Source organism: Cetorhinus maximus, chromosome 18, assembly GCF_964194155.1.
Source record: "Cetorhinus maximus chromosome 18, sCetMax3.hap1.1, whole genome shotgun sequence".
Lineage (NCBI taxonomy): Eukaryota > Metazoa > Chordata > Chondrichthyes > Lamniformes > Cetorhinidae > Cetorhinus > Cetorhinus maximus.
Genome location: NC_135896.1, coordinates 37,642,192 through 37,667,535, shown reverse-complemented (window position 1 = coordinate 37,667,535; position 25,344 = coordinate 37,642,192). Strand labels below are relative to the sequence as shown.

At 39.1% G+C, this 25,344-nt stretch overlaps 1 protein-coding gene across 3 annotated transcripts in view; it reads left to right on the top strand.

Moving 5' to 3' along the window:
* cdc42bpb (CDC42 binding protein kinase beta (DMPK-like)) overlaps window positions 1-25,344 on the top strand; it is a 194,315-nt gene that overhangs the window by 148,094 nt on the left and 20,877 nt on the right. For all 3 annotated transcript variants that reach the window (XM_078562422.1, XM_078562421.1, XM_078562423.1), the window contains exons 19-26: window positions 506-654; window positions 3,039-3,136; window positions 3,291-3,370; window positions 19,904-20,002; window positions 22,527-22,601; window positions 22,910-23,015; window positions 23,285-23,421; window positions 24,053-24,192. In XM_078562422.1, coding sequence (XP_078418548.1) covers window positions 506-654; window positions 3,039-3,136; window positions 3,291-3,370; window positions 19,904-20,002; window positions 22,527-22,601; window positions 22,910-23,015; window positions 23,285-23,421; window positions 24,053-24,192 — 884 coding nt within the window. The remainder of the gene's footprint in view (window positions 1-505; window positions 655-3,038; window positions 3,137-3,290; window positions 3,371-19,903; window positions 20,003-22,526; window positions 22,602-22,909; window positions 23,016-23,284; window positions 23,422-24,052; window positions 24,193-25,344) is intronic.

The following is a 25,344-nucleotide window of genomic DNA, read 5'->3' as shown; positions in this document are numbered from 1 at the left end:
CTGAGGGAAATGTGCTTTGATTTTGTTTGTACACTGTTGATAGAGTAACAAACAAAATTCAGCAAAATACAGAAGTATATTGGCATTTAACTGTTGGAGAGCCTCACTGTCAAAGCCCCTTGTAGGATTCATTTATAATATTTATATATTTTTTTATATATATATATACATTACAAACTCATTTATATTACATACACACACACACACACACACACACACATATATATATACACATATTTATGTTATTATATATAGCTGCCATTCTCAATGTATTTAAGAAGTGAGCAGTGATGTCACCATCATAGTTTAGAAGTTACTGGACCCAATAATATGAGAAACCAAATTGGCATCATTAAATGCCATCAGTAGCAATCATTATTAACATAGGGTGTTTCAAAGCTAAGTTAATTCAGCTCCCTCATACTTTACTGACTGTAACTCCACTGTTAATATTTTCCAGACAAACTAATATGTTAATGTCCTATGTCATCTTATACTTTTCCAGGATCCACTGTGGAAAGTAAGACGCAGCGCAAAGTTGGATATGTCGGCTAGGTTAGAGCTGCAGTCAGCTCTTGAAGCAGAAATACGTGCTAAGCAATTGGTACAGGAAGAGCTAAGTAGAATGAAAGCTACTAACATGGCATTTGAGAGGTATGATTTTTATTATCATACTAGTTCCTGGTGCTGGATTTTTGGTGCATCTGTTCAGTAGCACTGCTATTCATTTCCCATGGCATTACTCACATAATTGACTAGGCCTCCACAGATGCCACCTTTAACCATTCACTAATCTAGTCTCCATAAATCAGAAGAATTAATAAACACTGCTCCAAACTTCTGTAGGCTTCCTTGTAACTATTTGCTAGACTTTCAACTTGAATTTTGACGTGTTTAAAATTTTTTACCCTAAACTTTCATTGCAACTTCTAAATAATTAACTTAGTTAAATTTCTAGTTTTTGGCTTGAAGTGGTTATGCTTTTGCTATTTTGATGGGGCATATACTTTTAAAATAGAAGCAGGAATAGACCATACAGCCCATTGAGCCTGTGCCACCATGCAGTTAGATCATGGCTGATGGTTTACCTCAATTGCACTTTCCCACCCTATTTGCATAGCCTTCAGCCCTCTTATAGTACAAAAATCTATTGATCTCAGTCTTCAATATGCTGAACAACTGAGCATTTATAGCCCTCTGGGATAGAGAATTCCAATGATTCACAAATCCTGGAGTGAGGAAATTTCTTCTCTAATCAGTCCTGAATGCTGACCTTTTATCCTATGTCCCCTACGCCCAGATTTTCCAGCCAAGGGAAACAGCCTATCAGCATCTACCCTGTCAAATCCTCTAAGATTTGTACAGGATGATGCTTAGGTCATGGTTAAGATCGCTGTGTGCCCATTATAGAAAGGAAATTAGATACAGAGAGCACGTAGCAGACATTGTCCAGGATAATACCAGAGATGAGAAAATAGTTATGAAAAGAATTTTGAGATACTGAGACTTCCATTGGAGAAGGAATTTAAGAGGAAATTTAATAATATATTTAAGATTATGTAGAGTTTGATGGGGTGAATGGAAAAAGACGGTTTACTTTGACTGAGGAGTCGGTAATTGGGGATCTTCAATTGGAGATTGTCACCTGAGATTGAGGAGAGGGGTTAGGATAAATTTCTTTACATTGAGATGTTGAAAACATTGTGGCAGAGACAGTTGCAGTTTTAAGAGAAGAGCGGTTAAGCACTTAAAATGGGGGAAGGTGTAGGGGGGGTGTAATATTGCAAGTTAGTGGGAATACTTTGGGATTCTCGGTTCCAGTTTGGAATTGGAATGGCATAAGTGCAGTGAGCCAAATAGTCACCTCTCCATGACTGGTGCCTGCAAACCTTGTGACTGGGACATTGGCCAGGATTTTACGGCCGCGCCAAGGTGTGTCTCCCCCGGCGGGTGCAGCGAGCCATTTAAGCCTCCATTCAGTTTGGCAGGACCGTAATATCCTGCCGGGCGGGAGGGGCCATAAAATCCTGGCCATTGTCTCTGTTCATAACTGTAATTTTTCATCTCTGATACCATCCTGGTGAATATCTGCTCTAGGCCCTCTCTGACTTAAAATTACCTTTCTGCAAATAGCACACAGCACTCCTAACAGTGTATGTGTACAAATCTTAGAGGGTTTGATAGGGTAGATGCTGATAGACTGTTTCCCTTGGCTGAAGAGTCTAGAACGAGAGGATATAGCCTCAGAATAAGAGTCAACCATTTAGGGCAGTTAGGATGAGAAATGTCTTCACTCAAAGGGTTGTGAAACAGACCTTGGGGACTGTGGATGTCAAATTATTTGAGTGTATTCAAGATTTTTGTACAATAAGGGAACTGGGGGCTATGCAGATAGGACGAGAAAGTGGAATTGAGATAGATCATCAGCCATGATTTAATTGAATGCTGGTACCGGCTCGAGGGGCTGTTTAGCCTTGTCCTTTTTTTTTAATACATTCTATATATTTTATAAATATACCAGACTCATAACTGTTTCCAGACCCAAACTAGAAATTTAACTAAATTAATTAAATTCGGCCAATTGGAAAGCAAATAGCCAAGACACTCAAGTTAAATTATTTAGATTTGAGGAGACTGGAACTTTAGGGCACTCCTGAAGGAATGCTGCAATTGGTAGAGGTGCTGTCCTTCAGATGAACCAGCACCACCATTGACAAATTAACTGGTGGTTTATGTCATTGGCTGTTTGTGGATTCTTGCTGCATTCAAATTGGCTGTTGCACTTGCCCACAGAACAACAGTGAATGCCCTTAAAGCAATAATTCTTTGCTTATGCAGCACATTGGAATGCCTCAGGAATGTAATCAGGCACTATATAAATGCAAGATCTCCTGATTTTTCTAACTGGCAAAATCGTGTTTAAAATATTGAATGTTAAAATCTTTGGCAAATTTCTTGGGTTGCGTATGAAAACTTTTGTCGATTGAATTCATCTTGGTGTTCTGCATTCCATCTCTATCATGAAAATTTTATTTTAGCAAACTGAAGGAGGCGGATGCCAAGAATCAGCAATTTGTAGAAGAGATACAGAATTTAAAGAAAGAATTAGAGGAAAACAGAGCCAGAACAGAAAAAGGTTAGTGACATCTGCAGGTTGGAACAGCTTTACTATGAGCTGTAAATACAATTATGAACTGCTTTTTTAAAAAACATCAGTAAAATTTGTATGGCTAGCTTTTTTTTAAAGGAAGCAATTTTTTCACATTTTGGCTTTTACTTTTTTTTTAAAGGTCTCAAACTTCCAGATTTTCAGGATTCCATTTTTGACTACTTTAACACCTCCCCAATTCCACATGACTTGGGATTTAAAGTAAGTGCTCATTATATAGTGATAAAATTCAAAATCGGGGAGTATTTTATCTGTGGTGGTTTATACATTTTATTTGCGCTGGGTGGATATTATATCATGTAAAATAGGGCAGAAAAATGGGTTTGCCTGTAGTAGACAGTCTTGCCACATCTACATGGAATATGTTTTGCAATCTTTTCAAGCAAATTGACACAGTTTTTAGGCAAAAGCCAGATATGCTGAAAAGCAGTAAGATTTGGTAAGGAAATGCTGGTTAGATACCCAGAAAAAAAAGTGTGCTTGCTGATTTTTGTGACTAGTTTATTCAGTCCACACTCCATTTTTCAAGCTATGGTCCATAATAATCTTTAGAACTTTAAAAACAAAATAAACTAGTTGTACACTTTGTGACATTGCATATGCTAACTCCAAACATCTTCCAAGAATCTTTAAAGCATTTGGTCTTTTTTTAAATTAAATGAAGACCTTCCTTTGAACAAAATTGATTATGCCCAAATGCAGCAATCTCTTTGTGAGAGATGGTGTCCTGATGAATACTTTTGAATTTGCAAAAGGGAATTCACTGTTTTTCTCATATCTGTTGCACAAAGGGCTCTGTTTCTTCCTCGTCTACATCATCTCTCCTAGCATTTTGGGAAGAAGTAAGTTTCTGTACGTGCTTTGTCACCCTAACTTGTTACCACTTGCATAATCTGACCCTCTGAGCTAGCTGTGCTTCCTTTTTCCATCCTAATTACTTCTGCTGTAGCTTTCCATGAAACTCCCTGCACTTACTGTTACTATTGCTAATGCTTGAAAATTATTGTTCAAAGTACTCAAATAGTCATATTTCACAATGACTTCAAGCTGCAGTTACCATTGTGATTGTACTTGGAAAAAATAGAATTATTCTTTGCCCATATTATAATGTAATTCGACAGTCTACTACACTTATAGGTTGGCATTTTTGAAAAGGTTTGTGTTTGATTGCAATACCAATTAACTATAGACGGAGTTCAAATAAAATTAGACAAATTTTTTGAAAAGCTCCTCAGTCATTATACCTGGTGGTCTCAATTCATCTGAACAATTAAATTTTAATATACCTGAAGAAAAGATTCAGGTGTTATTTTGCTCTGTTACCCAGTAAAGATCAAACTTTCTTAGTACTTAGTCATCGATTCCTATTTTCCGGTTCTAGCAAGCGCTTTGCAGGTACTTATTTGAACTCCCGAGCTTGTAAAACCGTAACCATTTTGACATTTAGGTGTACATATAATTAATCTGCATCCTAGAGTGTTGGGATTTACAGAAACTAAGTGATGTGCAATTCACTCCTGTCTAAAATATTGTTTTAATGTACTGTTTCAATGATTCTTCTTGTTTTGCTGCCTACTCTTTTCAAACTTGATATCTTCCATCAAGCCCTGCTTTATAAAGAACAGACATGTAAGGAAATATTTTACCATACCTGACAGCATCCTTTATTTAGTCAGTTGTAGGAGAAGGTATGAGAATAAATTATGATTAACACAGTGCCCCCTTCTGTTAGGAAGATCCCTTAAGATGAATATGCTCCATCTTCATTTTAACATGTTCCTTCGATGAAAGTGCTTTGTGTGTGATATTAAAACATGCCCTCGAATGAACTGGACTAAAATACAACATTAAAAAAATCAAAAGCCAAAGCTCAGTAGCCATACAACCAGAGAGCGAAATAGCTCGGCCATATAATTAGATTGATTAGGGTGGGGAGTTACTTGTATATCTGTGGCTGTGTTGTGCCAGTCCTGAATTGTATAATGTAGAGCATTTTAAAATATGAATACTAAAAATGTGAATGTATGCAATATCACATTTATGTACTGGAGTATAAAGAAAATATTGCTTCAAAGTCATTCTGCCTTGAATCTGGCTTTTTTCCTTTCTTTGTTACTTCCTTTTAACATCATTAAATTGGTTTCAGAGTTCAGCAAAATTTACAATGAGCATTTTCACTGTCATTTCATTAACTTCAAAATTGCAAATTGCCAAGAAACAGCTAAGAATAAGTAGACATGTTTGCTGTGGATTTTAAGTTGTGAAATAAATAATATAAATTGTAATTAGTGAATTTGAACATTAGTTATTTCTTATCCAGAATCCAACTTTGTTCATTTTGTTAAGTGATACCTTATATTTTATTAATCAGTAAAGTAAGGCTACCAATTAAGGTTGGCCCAATGGTTAAATGAATCACATAATATGCCACTAAGCTATTCAAAGGACCATCCATGCTTCATCTCTGCTTTGCATTGACTTAGCTCGAAAACATTAAAAATGAATGTGCCATAGGGGTTCCCATGTGCTAATCTGAGGAGAAAAATCAGTCCGAGTTCCTGCTCCATATCACACTTTATGTCTTACTATTTTCAGAGCCTTGCCAATTGTCTGCTTGTGTGAACATCAGATCAATAAAGGAAAAGTTTTAGCTGTTATAATTCCAGCAAATAACCTTTCGGCACATGATGTTCAGATTTAGAAATGAGATCTCATTGGATATTATATCAGAGGGCTGCCTCTATCGGGGATGTCATGCTTAGAATGAGCCACCAGGAAAAAGAAAGTAAGGGGAAGAAGAAAAAAAATTTGAGAATAAGCACTTCATCTTTACTGGCAGAATTTTACTGGCTGTAGCTAGTGGTTGTTGGAGTTGCCTCAAGCTGCTGAGTGCCATAGTACATTTATGTATATGGCTCTGTATTTACAGCGTTGTTCAACATTTTGTAGGAGACTTGAGTAGCAACATGATTGAAAAGTTGGCATGAGTGAGTCAGCCTTGCACTGATGTGCAGCTAGAGTGTTCTCGTTGCATTATGGTACATTTGCTTCTGTGCCAGCCTGCCAGACACAATGCTATACCAGCCCTGAGCTACCTGCTTGGGTCGATCTTAATAGACTTAATTTTAGATTTTTTGGATGCTGTAGCATAAATTTGGTATGGCAATCCTCATGAAACAAGGCATCAGATAATTCAAGATCAGATCACTGCATATTCAGCAAGTATGATTGTTAAACTATTTTGTCACTGATGCCATGGTGGTTTGCTTTATAAACAAAGGGTGAATCAAGTGCTAAAGCAAAGTTTTGCCAATTAGTAGGGCCTAGTTTACCATGACTTATAACTTGCACGTGATTCCATACAGCCCTCTGTCTCAGACGGTCTGTAACGTCAAATGTTGTGAGGGGAAGTTAATTGCTCCTGTGTAGCAAGGAGAGAAAGTTTTGGGCAAGTCAAACTACACTGCCCTGATTTTCTTCCAGCAACTGCTTGGCATTGTCAGAAATCTAGGAGTAGCTATTCTGTCTGGACTATGGCAAAGAAAGCCATATGTTGAGAGAGGAATATGCACTCATGAACAGACAAGAGAAGAAGGCTATATTGTTCAGATTAGAGGCAAGTGGTTTGATGAGATACCGGTTTTATTTTATTATGTACTTTAACGGCTGCACAATTGCTTCTGAGTGCTATCTTGAGTGCATTATGTAAGTCTCTGCTAAGAGGAAACTGCATTGAAGACACTTGAGGTAACTTGTCCTACCTGATTGCTTTTATAACTCACAAGGGACAAAATTTGTTTCATTAGAAGAATCAAAATTGTGTTGAAACTCTTCATTGAGTACTATTGCCGATTCTGTAAGTGTATTTTGATTTGAAAGAAATGGGTTACTCAAAATGTAGGTTGAAGTTGAGTAAGTGACTTTGCTACACCAAGTGAGTGTAAATGATCAGTGCCCCGATTTAACGTTTCACCCGAGAGTTTGCTCCTCTAACAGTGCAGCACTGGAACTTCAGCCTAGATTTTGTGCTTAAGTATCTCTTAAGGACTCATTAAGACATCCAACGTTACAACAGTGACTACCGTGCTTCAAACATACATCATTGCCAAAAAATGCTTTGGGACATTGTGAAAGGTGCTATATGAATTCAAGCCTTTCTTTCTTTCTGGCATTATAGTAAAGATTGAATGACTGTAAAGGAACACAAATTATGAAGGTGTTCTCTTCCTTTTGGTTTAGATGCCAGTTCACATTGTTAAAAAATACCTTGTTAAGAGAGGAGAAGCACTAAAAAAGTATAGCTTGAAACTTGCATTTGTGTAGTGCCTTAATGACCTCAGAACAACCCAAAATGCTTTAGTCAATGAAGTCCTTTTGAAATGTATCACTGTTATGTAGGAAACTTGGCAGCCAATTTGCATAGAGTAAGCTCCCACAAACAACAATGAGATGACGACTAGGATGTTTTACATTCACCTGAGGGTGGATGGGGCCTCTATTTAATGTTCCATTTAAAAAGGGCACCTTTGAAAGTGTAGCACTCCTTCACTACTTTATTAGAGTGTCAACCTGCATTGGAGTTGGGAAATGCTGGAATGCTGGACTGGTATGTTCCCACATAGTGTGAAGCTGGAAAAATTGAAGGAGAATTGCCTTAGATTATTAACTCTGTTGCAGTCAGTTTCATTGTATGTCACTACCTACCCCATTAACCAGGTATGTTTTTTTTTTATTTGTTCACGGGATGTGGGTGTCACTGGCTAAGCCAGCATTTATTGCCCATCCCTAATTGCTCTTGAGAAGGTGGTGGTGAGCTGCCACCTTAAACCGCTGCAGTCCATGTGGTGTTGGTACACCCACAATGCTGTTAGAGAGGGAGTTCCAGGATTTTGACCCAGCAACAGTGAAGGACCGGCAATATATTTCCAAGTCAGGATGGTGAGTGGCATGGAGGGGAACATCCAGGTGGTGGTGTTCCCATGTGTCTGCTGCCTTTTCCCTAGGTGGCTAGTGGTCATGGGTTTGGAAGGTGCTATCTAAGGAGCCTTGGTGAGTTCCTGCAGTGCATCTTGTAGATGGTGCACACTGCTGCCACTGTGCGTCAGTGGTGGAGGGAGTGAATGTGGAAAGGTGCCAATCAAGTATACTGCATTGTCCTGGACAGTGTCAGGCTTCTTGAGTGTTGTGGGAGCTGCACTCATCCAGGCAAGTGGGGAGTATTTCATTGCACTCCTGACTTGTGCCTTGTAAATGATGGACAGGCACTGGGGAGTCAGAAGGTGAGTTATTCGCCACAGGATTCCTAGCCTCTGACCTGCTGTTGTAACCACAGCATTTATATGGCTGGTCCAGTTCAGCTTCAGTTCTGGTCAATGGTAGCCCCCCCCAAGGTGTTGATAGTGATGTATGGGGGCAGAAGAACCAATGTAAGGGGAAGGATGTCTCCATCCTTCAATCAAATGCAATTTGCAGTGCGTGAGCTGAACATATTATTGTTTATAAAATATACTTTCTAAATTATTTGTAACCAAATGTCTATTCTTGTTCACCAATTTGCTTTGTTGCTAGTGTTATAACCAGTTGAGCAGGGGTCAAGTGGCTCCCCTTTTTTCCCTTTCCTCATTGACTGCAACAGGATATACTTCGAAAAGGATATACGTCTCAATTCAATGAGAACTTATGTGCTGTGATCATGAAAGGACCAATAGGACAGGTTTCCTTGAGTTTAACAAAGAAGGAAGTTAGCTTTTATTATACTTATATCATACCTATCTAAGTGAAATAATAAAATATGCACTAACTTTCAGGCATACATGCACACACCTTCGAAGTTCACATGTACACAAATACAATGGGGAAGGATACATTGACCAAATTAGAGTCCATATAAATTAAAAGGAATTCATAGTCTGTAGTACGTTGACTCGGCTGGCTTCAGGCTGAATCCAGTGGTCTTACTACTTGCAATGTGAAGGTGGTTTTAAACTGCAGATTAATTCAGGTCTGGGAATTCCCCCTCTTAGCCAGGGTCCCATTGTTCAAGTGATTAGGTTTGATGGCTTGTCTCCACCCAGTTGAGTATCTGGAGATTGTGCTAATGGAAAAGGAAATATAGTTCATTCGCATTCCTCTGAGGTCACTGTCTTTGCTGGGTTTTTGCAAACATGCCATCTCTGCCTCAATTGGGTTGGAATGTGGAATGTATAATAATGCAAATTAAGCAGCCATCATGTTTGAGAGTTCAATTCACTTTAGTCTATATTTTTAAAAAATCTTTTTTAACGTTCAATTCATGTTTCCAGTCAGTGGATTAAAAATCATTATTTGGAATACTGCACACCTTCATGACACTTGACTTTTGTGTTAGTTGCCCTTCACTGCTGTCAGTTATTTTGCCATTGTAAATGAAGCTTTTGTCTTTTTTTTAATGAAAATATAAATTATGATTCAGCCTTTTTATATGAGGAATTTTTCAAGGTTCTAAGTTCAGGAGAAATTTTATTCAATACATCTGACATTTTGTGTAATACCATAAAATATAGAAGTAGTTCCATTTGAATTGTTCTCCTAAATGATTCAGAAGATACTTTCACACTACATTTTCTGCATAAAACATTTGCTCCTTTCCTTACCACTACCCAGACATATAGCTGTCGTTATTCTTGGTGTTTTTTTTAAATTCCACAAGGAAAACACCAGAAACTTTTACGATACTCGACATCAAAACCATGGCTACACACACCAAAAATGACATGACCTGTAACAGAGCTACTACTTGCTACGTTTAAGTAATTGACACACTGGGGAATTACTTTAGGGGAGTAGATAATACAGTAGCAGGCACCAATTATAAACCGTACAACACTACAAATTAAACAGGCAAAACAGTTGACAAAAACCTATAAAATGAATATTCCTTAATGCTCACTCGTGTAGCAAATGGACATCAGACAGATATTCTTAAAAATAAAGTACATGAAAATCATAAAGGAATCAGTTCTAAATGAAGTGTCGCAGGTGTTGCCATTTATTCCATCCTCCAAACCATTCTTTAAAAATGTAACGTCCCTGGTGCCTAAGTTTGCAAATGACACTAAACTGAGTGCAGTGACCAATGTGCAGTAATCCACAGGAACCTGCACAGGCGTGGTCATTGGGTGGAATTCAAGACAGAAAAGTGTGAAGCTTTGAGCCCATATAAAGCAAGCAAGATTTTTGGAGTCTGTTATATAATGACATTGTTGGAGTAACTGAGGAGGAAAGAGATCTGTTAATTTTTGTGTATATTTTGTTAAAATCTTTGATTTCAAGTTCGCAGCTGCTTTCATTTCCTCATCAGTTTTGGCAAGTTTAGTTCCATAAATTTTAATCTACTCTAACATCAGCTACTGCAAAATAGACACGAGATATAAGAAGGAAAACCAAAGGTGTGCACCCTACAAAAACTTAGCAAAACACTTTATCAACATATACAAATTCTACGCTGTGTGATAGCTGACCAGAAAGATCTACATTGTACTTGGATAACAAACAAAGAGAATGACCAAGACAAAATGTGATTCATAAGGACCAAACAAGACAGGGTAACTATTCAAGGTCATGATAATCAACTTATAAACCTGAATACACAAAAAACAAATATTCTTTTGATATGCTACTTGGCACACACAATTTACCATAAATCTAAACTATTTCCAATTAAATCAGATATTAACAAAAATCAACATTCCCAAACTAGTTTCAGGGAGAAGGGTTGATTTGCAAGCAAAAAGTAACACAGGAAGCCATTACATTAAAACAAAGTCATGCAAACATTCTTCATGTGCTGCCAAACTCGGCTCATTACTTCACTAAAGTGACCAGGCTCATAGCCCCCTGAAACTCTGAACGGACTGCTATGCATTAAAACTATGTAGTTTTCTACTTGCCCTTTTGTGTAAAGTTAGCAAGCTGAATATTGTATAAATAAATGCCAATTTTGGAAAGAGTTGCTGAATCCCTTCATGTATTATTTCACCAATACCAAATAATACCAAAGAATTCTTTTGAATGTAATCCCTTGCAATTAGCAGAGGACACTTAACGGTTTGGGACCATGCCCAAAATTTCTAATTTGTGTTCAGAAAATGTAGTTTTACTTTAAGCAAATCAAGTTTCCAATGAACTGACAGTTATCTATTTTTCATTCCGTGAATAGGATAGCATGCCTACCCCTTAGCCATATTATTTTGCATTCAAAGTCATGTGGGATGCCCACATTTGTCCTGTCCAATCTGAAAGAGGACACACATCACACTGAATATTGCATTCAGATCAAAATGACAAAGAAATTATACAGAAGCAAGATAACAAGGGGTTAAAATACTCTTCTGGAAATTATTTTTTTAAACTGTTCCAACAATCAGACTTTTGGATAAAGTTTATAATGTACAGAACAGCACAATGTCATATGCCATTGAGTACAAGTTTTATTTACAGTTGTTGATCTAAAAGTACTGAAAGAAATAAAGAAATCTTCAGTATATATATATATGAGTGTACTCGTGTAAGTTGTTGTATTTTCTTGATAAGAATCTAACTATCTGATAATTTAAACTAAGCAATTGAAATTAAATAATATTTTTGGCATGGTTTCAATTCAAAATAGTTAATTAAGCAACTTCAAATTAAGGTGAGTGGACTGTGTTACAAGCCATAAGGCCTTTAAATACAAAGTTGTGAATCAAACACACTTAAGCTAGTAAGTATTTGAATTTCACGTTACAATGTCAGCTGTGGCTCAGTGGTTAGCACTCTTCCCTCCAGTCAAAAGGTTGTAGATTCAAATTCCACTCCAGAAACTTGAGCACGTAATCTAGGCTGGCTTCTTTTCTCTATTGCAAACTGTTTTCTTAAACCCCCTCTGTCCTGTCTCTTCTACCCACATCTTTAAGAATAATTGTGAGGAGCTCTTGGACTTCTTTAAGATCAAGATCACCTGATCGGCAGCCTCTGCTGCATCCTTCCCTTCCACTATCCCACCGGGCCAATCTTGCTCTAAGGCAACCCCCCTGTCCCATCTCTGAATGGGCATCTTTCCCGAGTCTCTCTCTCATCTCCTCTCAAGCCCTCTTCAAGCCCTTGTCCATGCGACCCTCCCCCCCACCGTTCCCTCAACCCTACTCCCACTAAACTGCTTATGACCCAATTTCCCCTCTGGAACCCCATGTTAGGCAATATTGTTAATGGGTTTTCTCTTTTCAGGTGTTATGTCTCTCTCCTTTGAATTTGCCATCATCACTCTCAAAAACCAACCCTTGACCTTGCAATCCGTGCAAACTACTGCCCTATCTCCAACCTCCTGTTTCTCTCTGAAGTCCTTCAACTTATTGCCTCCCAATCCGTGCCCATCTTTCACAGTACTATTTGTTTGAATCCCTCTAATCAGGTTTCCGCCCCTGCCATAACACCAAAATGGTTCATTTCAAAGACACACATGACATCCTATACGACTGTGAGAAAGGTAAACTACCCCTCCGCATCTTTCTTGTCCTGTCTGCAGCCTTTGAAATGGTTGATCACACTGTACTCCTCGAATGCCTCGCCACTGTCATCCAGCTGATCGGGACTTCGCTCACCTGGTTCTATTCTTATCTGTCTAATCGTAGCCAGAGAATCACTTATGTTGACTTCCCTTCCTGCTCCTTCACCATTACTTCCAGTAACCCCAAAGAAGCCATCCTTGACCCCCCCCTCCTATTTCTTGTCTACATGCTGCCCTTACACAACATCAGCTGAAAGCACGGCATTGGTTTTTACATGTACATTAATGGTACCCAGCTCTATCTCATCTCCATTTCTCTTGACTCCTCCACTGTGACTAAATCATCAGATTGCTTGTCCAACATGCAGTACTGGATGAGAGGACTGTAAAGAGCGAGACTTCAGCGAGCAGAACAAGACTTCAAGCAGAGCAGGGCTGTAAAGAGCAAGACTTCAAATGGAGCTGGGTTGTAATGAGCAAGACTTCAGCCAGGAGAGCGGGGCTGTAATGCGCGAGACTAGTAAGGCGTATTAAGTATTAATACGGTTTGTCAGTAGTAGTGCGATTTATTGGTAGTCATAAGGTTTATTAGTATTGGTAAACCTTTATTGGTATTGGTAACATAGTAAATTTTATTAGTAGTAACAAGGTTATTAATTAATAAATAGCAGAATGGCAGAGTTGCTCCAACCTCGAGAGTGCACATCCTGTGCAATGTGGGAACTCCAGGACAGGATAACCATATGTGCAGGAAGTGTTGTCTGTTCAGCAGCTTGAGCTCCGAGTTTCGGAACTTGAGCAGCAGCAGGCATCACAGCAGTGCATCCGTGAGGTTGGGAGCTACATGAATAGCACGTTTATGGATGTGGTCACCCCACAGCTTAAGAGTGTGCAAGGAGAGAGGGAATGAGTGACCACCAGACAGTCAAAAAGAAACAGGCAGGTAGTGCAGGAGTCCCCTGAGTGCATCCCATTCTCCAACCAATATTCAGTTCTGAATACTGATAAGAGAACATATGAACATAATAATTAGGAGCAAAGGTAGGCCATTTGGCCCCTGGAGCCTGCTCCGCTATTCAATAAGATCATGGCTGATCTGATCATGGCCTCATATCCACTTTTCCGCCCACGCCCCCTATCGATAAGTTTTGATTCCCTTGTTAGTCAATAATCTATCTACCTTTGCCTTAAAAATATTCACCTTCACAGCTCTCTGGAAGAGAGAGTTCCAAAGACTCATGACCCTCAGAGAAAAAATTCTTCTCATCTCTGTGTTAAATGGGAGACCCCTTATTTTTAAACTGTGTCCCCTAGCTCTAGTCTGCCCTACAAAGGGAAACATTTTTTCAGCAAACTATCAAGTCCCCTTAGGATCTTTTATGTTTCAATAAAATTACTTCTCATTCTTCTAAACTCCGACAAGCCCAGCCTGTCCAACTTCTCCTCATAAGGTAACCCTCTCATTCCAGGTATCAGTCAAGTGAACCTGCTCTGAACTGCTTGTAACACATTTATATCCTTTCTTAAATAAGGAGACCAAAACACCACATAGTACTCTAGATGTGGTACCAATGGTGCCCTGTACAACTGTAGCAAAACATCTTTTATATTCCGTTCCCCTTGCTATAAATGACATCATTCCATTTATCTTCCTAATCACTTGTTGTACCTGCATACTAACTTCTTGTGATTAATGCATTAGGACACCCAGATCCCTCTGTACCTCAAGACTTCTGCAATCTCACTCCATTTAAATAATATACTGCTTTTCTATTCACCCTGCCAAATTTTTGCTCGCTCACTTAAACCTATCAATGTCCCTTTGCAGACTCCTTATGTCCTCTTCACAACTTACTTTCCTACCTATCTTTGTGATGGTGGTTCTGGGGAGTGTAGCCAGAGCCAAGTCCATGGCACCAGGGGTGGCACAGTTGTCTAAGGGGCGTACAAGGAAGACTGGAAGAGTCATAGTGATAGTTGATTCTACAGTTAGGAGAATAGATAGGCATTTCTGTGACTGCCAGCTTGAATCCAGGATGGTGTGTTGCCCCCCCCCCCCCCCCCCCCACCCCCACCCCCACCCCCCGGCCACGGTCAAGGATGTCACTGAGCGGCTGCAGAGCACCCTGACAGGGGAAGGGTGAACAGCCGGCAGTCGTGGTCCACATTGGTACAAATGCCATATGTAGAACGAGGGCTGTGATTCAGTCAGAATTTAGGGAGCTAGGTAGGGAATTAGTAAGCAGGACCTCAAAAGTAATAATCTGCCAATTACTCCCAGTACCACATGTTAGTGAGCGTAGAAATAAAAGGTTAGAGCGGATGAATGCATGGCTGGAGAGATGGTGCAGGAGGAAGGGCTTTAGATTCCTAAGGCATTGGGACCAGCTCTGGGGGAGGTGGGGTCTGTACAAGCCAGACAGTTTGTGCCTCAACAGGGCTGGGACAAATCGTTGCGGGGAGGTTTGCGAATGCTGTTGAGCAGGGTTTGAATTATTTTGATGGGGTTGGGAACCTGAGGATGAATTCAGATGGGACAAAATCAGAAATGGAAATGGAAGGCAGAAGGTTAATGAATGAGTCTGAAAGGTAGAGGAAACAAAAGTTAGAAAAAAAAGTTAGCAATGCTCAAAGGTATATACTTCCATGCAAGAAGAATAGCAAATAAAGCAGACAAGCTGAGGGCATAGATAGAAACGTGGCAGTATGATATCATAGCTATTACAGAAACATGGCTTCAAAAAGGACAAGAATGATAGCTCAACGTTCCTGGTTACAGGGTTTTCAAATGAGATAGAGAGGGGAATAAAAAGGGAAGGGAGGGGTGGCAGTTTTGGTCGAAGAAACAATTACAGCTGTGAGGAGGGATAATATTGAATGAGGCCACATGGATTGAAGTAAGAATCAAAAAAGGGGACAGCCACACCACTGGCCGAGTCTACTATAGACCCCAACCAATCAAAGGGAGATAGAAGAGTAAATATGTAGGCAAATCTCTGAGAAGTGCAAAAACAATAGGGCAATAATAGGGGATTTTAATCATCTCAATATTAACTGGGATAGTTTTAGTGCGAAAGGAATGGAGGGAACAGAATTCTTGGAGGTGCACTCAGGAGAATCTTTTTGGCCAGTATGTAGTAAGTCCAACAAGAGACAGCGGGGTTCTGGACTTGGCTTTTGGAAACAAAGCTGGGCAGGTGGAAGGAATGGGAGAGAATTTTGGTGGTAGTGATCATAATTCAGTTAGTTTTAACATAATTATGGAAAAGGACAAAGAAAAAACATGAGTTACCATTCTAAACTGGAGTAAGGCCAATTTTACTAGGCTGAGGAATGATTTTGCAAAAGTGGACTGGGAACAGCTACCTACAAGTAAATCATTGTTAGAGCAGTATGAGGCATTCAAAGAGTTCAGAGTAAATATGTTCTCACAAAGAAAAAGGGTAGGACGGCCAAATCTTGAGCCCGGTGGAGGTCAAGGAGCTTACAGGGTAAGATAAGGCAGAAGAGGAAAGCTTATGTCAGACACCAAGTACTCAATACTACAGAAAGCCGAGAGGAGTAGAAAGTGCAGGGGTGAAATCAAAAAGGAAATTAGGAAAGCAAAGGGAGGGCATGAAAGAAGTAAGATCTTGGCAAGTAAAATCAAGGCGAACACGACGGTTTATAAATACATTAAGAATAAGGGGATAACTAAGAAAAGAGTAGGGCCCATAAAACACCAAAAAGGTAACCTATGTGTGGAGGCGGAAGATGTGGGTATGGTTCTAAATGAATACTTTGCATCTGTCTACACAAAAGAGGAGCACAATGCAGACATTGTAGTTGACGAGGAGGAGTGTAAAGTATTGGATGTGATAAAGGGAGAAGGGAAGTATTAAGGGGATTAGCATCCTTGAAAGTGGATAAATCACCAGAACCGGATGAAATGCACCCCAGGCTGTTTTTAAAAAAAAGCCAGGGAGGAAACAGTGGATGCTCACCATCGTTTTCCAATCCTCATTGGATGCAGACGTGGTTCCGGAGGATTGGAGGGCTGATAACATTTTACCTTTGTTTAAATTGGAGTGAGGGATAGACCGAATAATTACAGGCCAGTCAGTCTAACCTCAGTAGTGGCCAATACTGGAATCAATTCTGAGACGCAGGATAAATGCCACTTAGAAAGGCACAAAGTAATCAAGGGCAGTCAGCATGGATTTGTTAAGGGAAGATCTTGCCTGAATAACTTCATTAAATTTTTAGTGGAGGTAACCAGGAGGATTGATGAGGGTAGTGCAGTTGATTTGATTTACATGGATTTTAGCAAGGCTTTTGACAAGGTCCACGGCAGGCTGGTTTTAAAAAGAAAAGTCAATGGGATCTAGGGGAATGTAAAATTGGCTTAGTAGGATAATGGTTGATGGGTGTTTTTGTGACTGGAAGGCTGTTTCTAGTGGGGTTCCACAGGGCTCAGTACAAGGCCCCCTGCTTTTTGTGGTATATATTAATGATTTGGACTTGAATGTAGGGGGCGTGATCAAGAAGTTTGCAGATGACACAAAATTTGGCCGCTTGGTTCACAGGGTAACTGTATACTGCGGGAAGATATCAATGGACTGGTCTGGTGGGCAGAAAAGTGGCAAGTGGAATTCAACCCAGAGAAGCATGAGGTGATTTATTTTGGGAGGTGAAACAAGGCAAAGGAGTGCAGAATTAAGGGGAGGATACTAAGAGGTGTAGATCAGTAAGGGACCTTGGAGTGCATGTCCACAGATCCTGGAAGGCAGCAGGACAGGTCGATAAGGTGGTTAAGAAGGCATATGGAATACTTTTCTTAGCCATGGCATAGAATATAAGAGCAGGGGGGTTATGCTGGAGCTATATTAAACACTAGTTAGGCCACAACTTGAGTACTGCGTGAAGTTCTAGTCACCTCATTACAGAAAGGATGTAGTTGAACTAGAGAGGGTACAGAGGAGATTTACAAAGATGTTGCCAGGACTGAAAGATTCATTTGAGGAAACATTGGATAGGCTGGGATTGATTTCCTTGGAACAGAGGCAGACTAAGTGAGATTTGATTGAGGCGTGCAAGGCTATGAGGAGCCTGGATAGAGTGGATGGGAAGGACCTATTTCCCTTAGCAGAGATGTCAGTGACTAGGGGAGCATAGATTTAAAGTGATTGATAGAAGGATCAGAGGGGAGATGAAGAAAGACTTTTGCACCCAGAGGGTGTTAGGGGTCTGGAACTCACTTCCTGAAAGGGTAGTAGATGCAAAAACCCTCAACTCATTTAAAAGGTATCTGAATATGCATCTGAAGCTCCATAACCTCTAGGGCTACGGGCCATATGCTACCAAATGAGATCAGGCTGGGTCGCTCGTTTTTCGGCTGGCACAGTCACATTGAGCAGAGTGGCCTCCTTCTGTGCTGTGAATTTTTCTAAGTATTCTAAATTTCTGAAAGGGAGGAATGTGTAGGGATGTGGGGAGAGGGTCGGGGAGTAGCAGTTTGTGAATTGCCTCTTAGGAGAGCCAGCACAGACACGATTGGCTAAATGGCCACCTTCTGTGCTGTAACAATTCTATGAGCAGATATTTCCCCCAGTTAAATATTGGGAAGACCAAAGCTATTGTTTTAGATCCCTGCTCCAAATTCCAGTACCTAGCTAACCAGTCCACCCCTCTCCCTGGCAACAGTCTGAGATTAAACCAGACTGTTTGCAACTTTGGAATCACACTTGCTACCTCTAGACCTGACAATTTGAATGCATCCTTGGCTGGTCTCCCACTTTTTCTCTCCATAAACTTAAGGTTATCCAAATCTCTTTGCTGCCTGTGTCTTAATTCATTCAAATCCCATTCATCTATCGCCCCTGTGCTCATTGACCTACATTAGCTCCCAGTCAAGCAACATCTTGATTTTAAAATTCTCATCCTTGTTTTGAACCCCCTCCATGGCCTTGCCTTTCCCTGGCCCCACAACCCTCCAAGATACCCGCTCTCATCAGCCTCTTGAGCATCCCTGATTTTAACTGCTCCACCATTGGTTGCCATGCTTTCAGTTACCTAGGCCCCAAGCTCTGGATTCCCTCTATACACCTCTCTGGCTCTCTACCTTACTTTCCTTTTTTAAGAAACTCCTTAAAACCTACCTCTTTAACTAAGCTTTTTGTCATCTTATCTAATATTGCCTTAAGTTTGCTATCATATTTTGTTTTATAATTAATGCCCCTGTGAACGCCTTGAGACATTTTGTTACATTAAATGTGCTGTATAGATATAAGTTGTTGACAGCTCAGTGCAGGATTGAGGCAGTCATTGTTGGAGATGCAGTCTTTCAGATGAGTCATTAAATCAAGTCTGCTGTCTCTTGAGGTAATAGTACCCATCATGTTATTTGAAAAAGAACAGGGGAGTTTCTCCTGGTGAGCTGGTCAATATTTATCCCTCAGCCAACACAAAACAGATGACCTTTTAATTTATTTAGTTGCTTTGTCCAAATTGACTGTGCACTTGCAACATAACAAAGTTCTAAAATTCTCCATTGGTGGGATACCCTGTGGTTAGTATGAGTATATAAGTACAAACCTCTCTTTTTCTAATAGGCAATCTTGCAATCAAGCTATTACCCAGGACTTGACAATGTTCGATACAGTGCATAATTTGAATGTTTCCTAGAACAATGCTCCTTCAATGGTTTAGTCATTTAGGATGTAATGCATTTGTCCACATACTTTGGAACTTGCCAGCAATTAAAACCATTCTTGTATCTGCTTGACATGTTCAAAAGATACAATCATTTGATTTGCATCTAGACCCAAACTTCTGATTGATGGATCCAAGAACACTCCTGTTACTTGCAGACAGTTGGTCTGTAGCTTCCACTTGAAGTTTAGTTTGGGAAAACTAGCTTCCACCGAAAATTCTTGTTATTTCTCAAGCATGTTGTGTATCTTTAGTTTTTGTTGATTGTCATGAATCTTTAGTCACAAAAACACAAAAGGTCTTCAGAATTGTAATGTGCTGCCTTGTAACATCAGAAATATAACTGTAAAAAGATTGTTGCAAGGGTACAATTTTTATAACTTATAATTTAATGAATTTTTGTCAAGAAGTGATCCTTTTACAAAACCAAAATTAAATTGTCTTAACTATCAATTGAAACATTTAATTGATAGCGATTCTTGTGCTAAGTTTTGTTTAAAATTGCTTCTTATTTTCCACAGGGTGGTTCTATTAGTGAGTCGGATATAGGGGGCCTAAAACCAGAAGCATCTTCCCATTCTCCATCACCATCAGTTTCTAGTAATTTGGAACGGAGGGACGTAAGTATTGTAAGACCTGTCATTGATAGAAACCTTCAGTTGCTTGATCGTACAGAACTTGAACATTGCTGAGGAGAGGAACATGTTGCCAAAGCTTTCAGTCTTGCACTCATCAGGACAAACACATGAATGCCAGATTTCAAATTATTATTTTTTTCATTCACGGGATGTTTCGCAAGCGCGAGCTGGTTGAGTGCGGTGCCTATTATGAACAGCCGGAGGAACATATTGTTTGATTCAATCAGCCAGTTATTGGAACGTACAGCCTACGTACCTGGCATTGCACGTGCACTGAAATTCATATACGATGGTACTCGATTGTGGTGCACAGAATGTCTTTTGGATGGACGACAGCATTCTATTAGTGGAAAATGCCACTTACTTCGCCACTGCATAGTAGCAGCTTGCTGAACCTGTTCAAATTGTTGAAATACTTTGCCTTCCTGGGGTAATTTGAGGCAGATCAAACACGTTCAGGTCCAAAAGTGTGGCCTTTGGCCCATTTACAGGTTTGTGCAATACACAGCAAACAATGATCTGATCAGGATAGCCATTGTCCCGCAGGATGGCTTTGATATACTCTATTTCTGCATCAAGCTAGCCAGGTTGAGTAAATAGCTTGGGCCCAATTTCCAAGGTTGCCTATAAGACCGACCTTATAGTGTGTGGAGCTATACGAACCCCAAGGCATATGTTGATCAATGAAGGTAGGCTTGCGGTAGATGGTAGTGGAGAACCCATGAGCGGATTACTCAATCAACACATCGAGGAAAGGGAACATATTAGGCTGCTCCATATCAAAAGTGAATTTGAGCATGGGATGGAGTGCATTAAGGTGTGTAAGGAAATCCTTATCCGTGGCTGCAGATTCAAAGATCGCAAGCATAACACATGCTTGCTCCATCTATTTAGGCATATCTGATGTCATTAAAACTGAACTGACATGTGCGGATTGCTAAATTGCTAAGCTCAGTGAATACAATGAATACAGATTCAATTTGTCCTGATGTGTGCAAGATGAAAAGCTTTGGCAACAGGTCTCCCTTTTCAGCAATATGATAGAAACCTTTAATGTTAAAAAATTTAACTTTGCATATGCTGTTAAGCCAGAATGTGAAGCGTAAGCTCCCAAAAAAATAATTTTTTATGCCTTTCCCAATCCAATTAAATGTTTTTTTTCAAGATTCTGAGCCTTATTGTGTACAGCTTCAACTATTTTTCATTTATGAACCTAGGTTGGCAGATTGTTTTACTATGGAGCGACTTGTGCTCAACCTCCATCCACTTCCCACCTAACATCTACATAAGTACACCTTGCATCAAAGGTGATCAAGTAGTAAACAGGACTGGTTACTACTTACTCTTTCCTAGCCCAGTGGCATTGAGCCGTGTTGTGATACCCCAACTGCTACCTAGCTAAATAATCATGGACAGGGAATCAAACTGAAGCCTTCTGGTCTGTGTAGCAGATTCCTCCACTAACAGTGTTTCTGCCCACTAAATCTTTGAGAGCATTATTGTAGTTGAGGGAAGGTGGGAAGGAAGCAAGTTGATGTGGTGTGATCTGTGCCCTTGCTATCAATATGTTTTCTTCCACTAGGCCACTAGAGTCTGCTCAGCCTTGCCCATTCTTGAAGTCATGAGATCTAATTATGATTATAAACTTGCCTTGCTGTAATTGTGGTGCTGCAGTACCTCCATTGGCAGGCAGGTGTAATTGCAGCATGACAATTTATATTGACAGTTTCCATTATAATTATGGGCTTCAGAATTTATGGTGGAAAAATTGACTGTGATTGCAAACATATGTAAAACTTTTAATGTAGTAATAAACATTTTAGTATATGTAGATATTGGATACGCCAATGAATGAAATTTGGGAGATGTAGCTTTATGAAATGTTACTGTTTATGCATGCTGTCTGACACTGGGTGATCTCTTAAAACCATGAAGCAGAATGAGATCTCGTATAGGACAGTAACTTTAATTACAGGACCTTGTAATGTACTGCCAGTTGAGACATTTTTTTGGCATAGAATATGTTGATTTTGTCACCAGAAAGCTTAAGTGACATCACGTAGCAGAGAGATGCAATAGTTACAATTATAACAAATTAAATTTTGAATTTGCCCTTTATTAAAACCTCAGACATATATAATACATTATGGATAGTGGTCAAGTATTTGTAATTTTAAACAGGCTACTTGATTGGACTTTTTTAAGGTTATTGGTCCTGGTCCTCCAGTGTCTTGAGAATTAATCAGCCCATCGCCCTGGCACTATGTATCAGTATAAGAATATGCTGTACGTTGCACTTTCAAAGATGCAGTTTTCAAAGCTGACTGACTGTAATGTAATGCCAGTGTAAAGTTATATATGATAGCCTCATAATGTCCAGACTCTTCAATAAATTTGACTAGCGATTTTTTTAAAAACCAACAGAAAAGTTTATTATTCTATCACTAGTATTGAAATGATGAGCCTGAGTTTACTACAACTTAATGTTTTTTTTTGTAAATTGCAGGAGCCAATAACACCCCAGCAAACTGCTCCTGCTGCTACATCTCCAATATTTGTACAGCCTACTCCTTTGCCTAAGGTATTTTCTAATTTACTTATATAGTTATTAGGAAAAGTGTTCATCTAGAAATTCAAGCCTCACCTCCATTTGATCAAGTTGATAAAACTTGAGCCAAGTTTCACCTATTTCAAAATAATTTCTGTAAAATATTTATTATTAAAATAAAAGCATATAATGACTGTTTGTTTGGAGTTCAGTTTGCACCAAACCAAACCGAAAATTGAACTGGTTCACTTAATCAGTAAAAATATAAACTTTTTTATTCAAAGAAACAGCTCAGTCAATTTATTAAGTCCACTTTTGTACCTTTCTCTTTAAATCCTCAGCCTAAAGCCCATCAGGTCAGTATCAGAAATTTCTCGAGCCCTACACAGTGTAGCCATTGTACATCTTTAATGGTGGGTTTAGTGCGACAGGGATATGCCTGCGATGGTGAGTGATACACGAACATTATCTATTCTAAAACTTTTGCCATTCTTTAAATTTAATGTTGGATAGTGAAAATGTGTCAGTTTAATTTTTAAAACTAAATTTGCACCTATGTTTTTGTTTCAACAAAATGTTGGTAATGTAGTTGTGAAAAACTGTGCAGTCATTTGTCTAAATATTTGTTCAAATTTCAAATTATATTATTATTGCAATTAAACCTAATGTGCTTTTTATTATATGTCTCCCTCAAAATAATTTTTCCTATTCCATAGTATGCTCATTTATATGCCACGTTTTATGCAAGGACAGTGCTCCTCAAGTATGCCCTCTTCCATCTGAGCAAGCGAAGAGGCCACTTGGAATAGATGTCCAGAGGGGGATAGGAACAGCTTACAAAGGCTATGTAAAGGTATGGAAATCATTTTTGGATAAGATGTTGAATTTATGGCAAAGGTTACACAGATTGGTACACATACACATTCAGTGTATATTCAATATTAGCAGGTTGGTAGAATTAACTCTGCACTGAAAGAGCCTAGAGTTTATAAATATACGATTATTGCCCTGATAACACAGTTGCCACTTTGAAAAGATGATTCATCTTAATTTACTCAGCATCACTGTATTTACAGTGATTATAGTAGTTTACAGGTAAAATGCAAATATGGTTAGACATTGACCAATCACCCCATCACAGTCCTCTATCATCTACATGAGTATTAATAAGCCTGTGTTCAGATAGCCTTCCAATCCTCACAGTAACTATTTGGGTTTGATCTGCTATTGAAGTGCATTTGGGGGATTTCATTATTAAATATTGTATATTGTTTTACAAAGTTGTAACTAATATATTTTGAAAAATGTCATTTTCTGAACCTTAATAACCTGCAAAATGGAATTAATTAGAAAAGACAATTGACCATATAAAAGTTGAAAATAAAATTGAGCAAGGGACTTGTGCAAAAGTTCTTGTTGAATCATCATGAAATTTCAAACATTTTTAATTCTATTTACTTATTCCCTTTATTGGCATGTTTAAGGTTCCTAAGCCCACAGGGGTGAAGAAAGGTTGGCAAAGAGCATATGCAGTGGTTTGTGATTGTAAGCTTTTTCTATATGACGTAGCTGAAGGCAAATCTATGCAGCCTGGAGTTGTTGCTAGCCTGGTGCTGGATTTGAGGTAAGCTTTCAGATTTAGAAATACTAAACTCATTAATGGATAAAAAGTAGATCATTAGCATTTTGATTCCTCCCTCCTTTTCATCCAAAGAAGTAATGGATAAGCTGGATTCTAATGTTATCCATCTAGTTTTTGGGTAGTTGCTTGACAGTTATGTAACCTGACCTTAAAGGTTTTCCTTGACTCTTTTAATTAGAATGAATCTTAAAATGACTCAGCAATTGTAGCTTTCCTTCACTTTACAAATCTAAACATTGAAAACTTCAGATCCGTGCCAATATTCTTTTGGGTTCTGCATCATTAAGCAGTGCTGTAGGTAGAAGTCAAATCCCTTACCATCCTCTGCCCTTACTATTCAATATCTAGGCGTACAATAGTGCAACCATCATGTCCTAACCATGAAATCCTCATTGTGTAAACTGGGTATTGAAATCTCACATGACCCATGTGTTTCTCCTGTCTTGTAAAAGGGAAACAGTTACTCTAATGAAATGAAGCCAAATGTAAACAAACAAACTGATATACTCTGCACGTAATGTGTAAGCAATAAAGTTTATAGCAAATTTAATTCTATTCTATAATCTTATAACATAGAAAATAACAAAACACATATTTCTGTTGGCTCATCTCATTTCAGTAACCACTAAATTCCTGAGCTAGTTAACACTGAACTTCAATATAGTTCTGCACCCCTGTGCCTGACCTGCACCCTGGAATATTGTTGCCCAGCCAGAAAGCTATAGATATGCCCTCTGACCCCCTCCCCCACCCCTGGATTGTTCTCTTTGGCTGGAGATGATCAACACTCAACCTCCATTGAAACCTGCTATAACCTTCCTTGTGGGCTCCTGGCAGCTGCCCCCTTTCCCCACAAGGCTCGCTTTAATGAAACCATTCTAGCATATTATTTGTGAATGTCTTACCTATCCTTTCTCAAACTTTGTGGTATGTAGGAATCATCTTGATCTTGATCGTCTTGATTTACATTCCCAAATGCATTCTGTGGATTTAATCTGTGTGTATGCAATTCAAATTAATTGAAAAATCTCAATATAAATTGCTCCCATTTTCTTTTATCTTGAATAATTTTGTCAAATTCAGTGCATGAATTATTTCATCAAATGAATTTCATCCCAAAAACATGCCAGTTCT